We start from the raw sequence: 7,241 nt of genomic DNA on the forward strand, positions 1-7,241 counted from the left end.
ATAAGATTTATTGGGTAATAATTTACAGGAAAACATATAAATCATGTTCAATTTTCTTCAAATAAAAATTGGGTTAAACTTAAGCTGCTTTATAATTTTAGCGAGATGAATCAGTGCTTCTTAATTGCTTAAATACACGCAATGAACATATCCTATTTACTAATAAATTTTCTTATATTCATTTAGTAACTAGTTGCGAAAAGGTTCAAATTTAAATACGAATAAACATGCGATACCAGGTATTTAAATCTCTGTTCTCTGAAATGCGACATTAAAATCATATAAGTGTTACTGAGGTGTGTTTTTCATATACAAATCTTTAAAGATATATGCCTATGTTGTTGTTATAACTTAAGAAATTTTATTAAAGGCATTTTAATGCCTTTTTTTAGTCTGTATGATTATATGCATTTCTAAACACACTAAGCATTATTAAGTAGGCTACATTTCAAAATATATTAATTTATCATTAAAGCTGTAAACTTCAAATCTAACGTTTAGATAGGCTTATTTTATTTTAATCCCTTTCGTAAGAACATAATTTTTTCATCTTATCATTTAAATTTATGGCTTAACTTGTGACGTAACGAATTGGTAATTTCATAAATAAATGTTTTCCTTATTTCTCTGAATAAACATTTATAATAAACTAAATAAAATTTACAGTGATATTTACGGCAATGATTGCCGTAAATATTCGTTACAAAATTTTGATACTTATATTAAATAATTCCGGTAGAAAATAATTATTAAACTAAAAATAACGTAAAAATCCTGAATTGAAATGTTTAAATGCATAAATATTTACTACCTACTGCTATTTTTACTTCATAAAATTGATTTATATCACGTAACGTTCATTGTTATTATATTATTTGTGATTTATTTTATTAAGATAAAATTTAAGTCATAAAATAATAATAATAATAATAAACAATTTGATTTAAAATATGTTTTATACTTTAATCAAAATGTGTGTTAAAGCATGTTTAGTGGCATTTCTAAATATCCCAAATTGAGTTATGTGCATTTTAAAACACGCTAAAATGTTTCTTATGTAAATTCTAAACACAGTTCTAGTTTTGCATAAACACATTAAAAGTGTTTCATAAATAATTAAATAAACTCATCAAAACATTCCTGAATATAAACAGTTACACACGAGTTAATATTATAGTAAGTACCTAAAAAAAATAAATTATTCAAAAGACAGAACACCGGATATCCAGTCTTGTTCACGTGACGCGTACGTCAGAATTCAAATAATATCTGTAAGTATACGAGTACTGTGTCATAAACATGGATAAACCTGTCGGAATAGTAAATAACCAGGAAGATAAATGGGGATGGGTTGTAGCCACTGCGTGTTTCGGCATCAATTTTATCATTTTGGGATTGCAAAGATCAGCAGCTATTGTTTACGTTGCTTTACTGGCAGAATTTGGGATAACTAGGGAACAAGCAGCATGGCCTATCACTTTATGCTCATCAATAATGTTTCTAGTTGGTAAGTAAGTTTGTAATTTACATTCAAATGTTTCTTCGAGTACATTACTTAATGTTAGAAAAATAGGTTAGGAAGACATTTTTATAGATAAGAGAAATTTGTTTATAGTACAGTCGCGTCTAGTTTTGATAAATTGCATTTAATTATATTTTGTAACCAAAGTAATTATTTGTTTTAATTTCTTCCGAAATTTCAGGTCCTCTTGCAGGATTTTTGGCCCAATTTTTAATTATAAGAACTATTGTCTTCAGTGGATGCTTAATAGCATCTATAGGTGTTATTTTATGTTTTTTTGGCCACAGTTTGGTATTCATTATCCTGTTTTTCGGAGCCGTACAAGGTGAGTTGAGATATATGAAAATTAATTAACAAATTAATTGAGAGAAAGTAATGATATAGTTTAAATAACAAAGCTACCATATGCGTCTTTAAAATAGAATCACTTCTAAGACGATTCTATTTATAACAAATGCTACGTATTCGTAGCTCGTATACTACGTCACGTTAATTTAAGGAAGTTTTTTAGTTGTTACTGCATAAATATAATATAAATAACATAATAACATAATATTAAAATTTTGCTTAAATTTATTTCATAAACTGAAACGTATCTGTTTTTGTTCAAAATGTTATGAATTTAATTTTTAAAATAATAAACATGTCTTGTGCAAAAACACTTTTGTATAATTTATTGAACACGTCAATTTTATGACATGTTTCGTTTCTAATTGTAAAGTTAATGCTATTTCGATTTGTAATTTGGGACGTAACCCAGATCACATCTCGTCCCATATTACTTGAGTGAAGATAGATATTTTTATTCATCAGTTTACGAAACGAAACTTCTCATCCAGAAAAATTCGAATTCCTTTATAAATTAGGACGTTCCCTTATTCAAAATTAATATCTTCGAAAGTAAAATCATATCTATTAATCTGAGTGACGAGGATGGACTATTTTATACGCTCAGAGTGTTAAGTAGATCAAAAAATATCCATAAAATCTTAAAAACTCGACAATTTTAAGGGGGAGAGAAAAACAGTTTTCTGATTCAGTTTAAGTAGTAAATCTATATCGTTTCTGAATGAATTATATTTTGTAAATTGTGCAAAATAATGTAGACATCCGCTTTACGACTGGAATAAATTTTCTTTGTTTACGACAGTGAAACGCCGTATTTATTGTATTCTGTGTTTTGATTTTGTAGCCAACTCTGTATGATACTATTCTATTTATATAGAATAGTATAACTTCCGGAAACTTAATCCCAATTTATGAGGCTGAAATTTATTATAAATAGAACGATTCGATTCGTTTTGAATTTTGTTTAATTGTAAAAGTGGGGTCTACTACACTACAGGGGCGTAGTTAAACTCTGTCGTCCTTCTGTCAAACTAAGATCCCAACGTCCTCACTTTTTTCATTGACAGTGACGACACGTAATGGGTCAGCATCATCGCTAGTTTGTCTATTTCCTTTACACGCCCTCGCCTCTTATTTGCCTTCCTGGACCGAGTGGATAAATGTGGCAGTCTACAGCTCTAGGGATCGAATCGGGACTGGTCAAAAAGCCAAATAATTTTTCAGGGATGATCCGGATATGTCGGGCTCCGCCCCTCACCCCCGGCCGCCCATTTTCGCTTGCTAAAAAGGCCCTCAGTGTCCTAGGACGGAAAGTTAAAATAAACTAAAATAAACGTGCCTTTTAGTTATAAATAAACGTGCTTCTGCTCAATGCATAATATTAAAAACATGCTATACAGTATAGAAAAACTAAATGCTTTTGTAAACTAAGCACTATCATTAAAATTAGTTACAATACATTTATTTAATAAACGTAAAACTAAATCTCTCTGAAAATAAACAAGCATTTCTGTACCTGTATAAAGAAATAGCCTATCTACATAGCTTTGGATTTCAAGTTACAGAGAGTAAGCTGAAATTCAAAGGAAAAAGTTAAAATCCTGTTAACTACATTTTTATTTATTTAGTAAACTCTTAAGTCTTCGCGTATAAATTTGTTAATTTTAATCACTCTTAATAATTAAAAAAAATGAAATTAGCGATTTCTAACTTAATTTGAACTTACTTTCTGATTTCTGACTTGTAACTAAATTTAGGTCAGTGTTATTGACCAATATTAATGATTGATTTATGATTTTGTTAGTGAATGACCTTGTTGGAATCGAAGAAAGAATCCTTCGTTGTAATGATATCTTGCATTATTTCTTGAATTAAAAAAAAAAAAACTGTTTATAATAATTAGTTTGATCAATCATGTATCAAGGCGAACTATTTTTTTGAGCTTCGAAAAATTTATAGCTTTTGAATCTGACTTGAATTTTAACATCATCAAGTTTCAAAGAATAATTTAATAAACAAGATCTTTTTTGTATTTATTTAGATCTTGTTTTAATTGATTTTTTTATTAAATTTTATTAAATTTCATTTATATTTAAAAAATATATATATTTTAAATATAAATGAAATAATATATGTATATGAAATAATATATATATATTATTTCATTCGAGAACGTGCGAACGAATTTTTTAGTTAAATAATATTACAGAATAATACTTATTTATGTAACGAATAAGACGATCCTATATTTTTTTCTTTTCATTGATGATTGAGTAATTAATCACGTGTTTCTCTGTATAATTATTTTAAATATTGATAATTTACCTTAAATAAATGTGAATCCCATTAAAAGTTACTCATTTTTAACATATAGATTTTATTTTACTTTTATAGTAGATTTAACAGTAGTAATAGTCAAAAATAATTAAAATTGTATTTTATTTTTTGTTTCGTAACTTGATACAGCATTATATGATATGCAATTCATTGTTTAATTTATAACATATATATATTGGCTTGACTGCCTAGAATTGACCTTGTCCCCAGTGGCCGAGTGTATATATTAAAACCACTGAAACAATGATAGTTGGTCGCATTTGGAGTTTTCCGGAGTGTTTTTTTTTATTTGTCTAGCATCAAAATAATAGTCAGTTTCTCATATAAAGTCTATCCGGGAGGCATCTTCGCTTGGCAGATTGCCGATGTGTTGTTTAACTTGCCTTATCCCATTACTCCAACCTAGTCCTTGGCCTTCCTAATCAATCTCTTCCGGGTCTCTGATCGTCATTTATACAATTAAATTTACTCGGGATTGGACTTATAAAGTCTAGAGACACAAAACTAAGATAAAACAAACCCTCCCTCGCTACCAAATAATGGTACAATATGCCGCAGTGAAAAGTGATCAGGATGTATCAGGTGATATGAAGTCTGGATCATTCAAAATGAGGGGTTCAATTCTATCCAAAGAGAAAAAAATGTATATAAATAAAATCATTAAAATAAGTAAAAACAGCTTTTTTTATGTCACTTGTCGAAAGAAATTTTATTTTTTTTTAATTTCAACATTCTAATATAGGAGTGTAAGTAATAGTTTTGCGAATTTGCAAAGGTGCTCTTTGCATTGATGAATGAAATGTAAAAATATTAAAAATCACAGCTAACATTTCGAAGCACCACCATCAAGTTATTGCTAATGCTGCTTTTTGTATAGCAATGCCTGGTTTGTGGTTCTAGTACAGTAGAGTCCCGGAAACTCGACATTTCGTAAAACTCGTAGTGTCGAAAAGTCCAGCAACGAGTTGCTTAACTTTCCCGGCTACATTTAGTAACGCTATCTGTTGTCATATTTTATATTAAAATTTTTATAGTTTTAATAAAATATTGTAAACTAGCAAAAGCTTAATTTTGAGGGCAAGGATGGATTTAAAAAAAAGTAAATGCTAATAACAAGTAAAATCATTAAGTCTGACTCTACTCGAGATATGACACACGATCCCGTTTATCTTCCTACCCCCTTCAACCTTTAAACACCAAAATTTAACAGCATCAATCCCCTAATAAACAAACCTCCCTGTAAAATTTCAGAAATTTTCGATAAAAAACAAAGGAGTTATTTTGTTCAAAGGGGATGAACAAAATCCTACCCCCCACACACAGAGAGAGACAGACAGACAGCAAACATACATCCATATATACAGAAAAACCCGAAGTTCTTTGCGTTTCTCGGCGTTTTAAGGTCCTCTGAATCCAAAACTGTAAAAATCTGGGGGGGGGTCATTTTTTTGAACGATCTCTATACTTTCCTCCTGTTATACATAACAGCTGGGGATGTAAAATGAAATACATGTTATCTAATTTTTACCTCTATAAGTTAATATTAGAGTCAAGTAAATTATCGTTCTTTACCGGTAACACGCTATAATGGCATCAATTTCAGGTGTTAACAAAGAATATAACCTTTTTTCCAAAGTGCCACTGCAAAAAACGCCACGACGCGAATGTCACTAACTCGAAAGTAGCCAAGCGGTTCCGTTCCCTTAACACTAGCAGTTCGGTCGCGGGTTTGCCTAGGACTAGGCCACGTAGTTGATCGGATTTTCTATTTAATGCCTAAATAGGGACCGGTTACCTTTTAAAAGACCTCCCGGAAAGTATCTCACTAGACAGATCGCCCAACTTTGTTTTGTTAGTTGCGTTGGCGTAACTAACAAAACAAAGTAGCCAGTATCGAGTGAATATTTTTTAAATTAAAATTTAACTACAAATATAGCCTAAATACTAACTACTGGTATGTAGTTAATATGTATATGAATTTGCACATATAATACTTTACGAAAATTCCGCTATTTAGACTAGTATCATCCCTATGCTGTAAAACTAGTCATTTTCGACAACTCGTCACCTTCTCTGTCCACATTAAGTCGAGTTTGCGGAATTCTACTGTATCTTAAGAAACTAGCATAATTGTGGTCATTCAAATTATTCCGTATTGTGCCTCATCAAAAATAAAATAGAGTTCTAAAACAGTGAATTTATTCTTAATGCTAAAATTGAAAAATATACAGAATTTCTGTACAGGTTTGTTTGCTTTTTGAAAAATTAAAGTGTTTGAGATACACTTTAATTTTCATTGCAATAAAAATAATAAATTATCAATAGTTTTCAATACAAAATAAGTTAAAACATCATCGACACGAAAATCTAACCTAATTTATATAACACTACTACTCATTTCGTAACTGTATTAAAATATTTACTTTAATTCTGTAATGAGTAAATAGGATGGACCATTTATATATCTGACACATTTCTATAAGGGGTCGTCCATTAATTAAATGTAGACTCTTGATCCCTCACTCCCTTAAAGTGTATATGAAATTAATGAACGGTCCTTAAACAGTTGTGGTTGTGCTATATTAGTTTCATGCTTTTAGAATGCTGCAGGTACTGCACTGATAATATATAAAGATTAATGTGAAATTTGAATCGTCTTTTTTTATAGGTCAGAACGTCAGCTGATGGCCAGTTAAATATAATAAACTATTCCTAATAACGATAATGAAATAACACGAGCGAGAGATAAACATTTTATTACATCAAGATAAATCTTATACTAGCTCAAAGCTTGATGATACCGGTAGGATTACAGTATAGTTTGGTGATAGTATGATCAAGCATTAAGACATCAGCTATTGTTTTTGAGGTGCCCAGGTCGAGTCCACTCGTCTCAGAAATTTTTGTGGATAGGTTGGTCAGGATGTACCGCTCTTATAACTCACGTCCAGGCATCCCAATTTGGGTCTAACTGGATAAATGGCAGATATGAAAAGGCGGCCAACAGGACAGAAAACGTTTTAAAATAACCATA

At 30.1% G+C, this 7,241-nt stretch overlaps 1 protein-coding gene across 1 annotated transcript; it reads left to right on the forward strand.

The window, feature by feature from the left end:
- The first annotated feature begins 1,208 nt into the window (after positions 1-1,208).
- On the forward strand, positions 1,209-6,892 carry LOC111635128 (monocarboxylate transporter 5-like). The gene is made up of 3 exons (XM_023379985.1): positions 1,209-1,507; positions 1,704-1,847; positions 6,876-6,892. The coding sequence occupies exons 1-3, from the start codon at positions 1,300-1,302 to the stop codon at positions 6,890-6,892; spliced, it is 369 nt and encodes a 122-aa protein (XP_023235753.1). The 5' UTR covers positions 1,209-1,299.
- Positions 6,893-7,241: the final 349 nt, after the last annotated feature.

Source organism: Centruroides sculpturatus, unplaced genomic scaffold (assembly GCF_000671375.1).
Source record: "Centruroides sculpturatus isolate CEXI.00-Female unplaced genomic scaffold, Cexi_2.0 scaffold688, whole genome shotgun sequence".
NCBI lineage: Eukaryota > Metazoa > Arthropoda > Arachnida > Scorpiones > Buthidae > Centruroides > Centruroides sculpturatus.

Bases quoted from the DNA above. Each gene is read 5' to 3' on its own strand.
- LOC111635128 (XM_023379985.1), top strand. From the start codon at position 1,300: ATGGATAAACCTGTCGGAATAGTAAATAACCAGGAAGATAAATGGGGA. The intron at 1,508-1,703 runs GTAAGTAAGTTT...CCGAAATTTCAG, and splicing joins ATCAATAATGTTTCTAGTTG to GTCCTCTTGCAGGATTTTTG.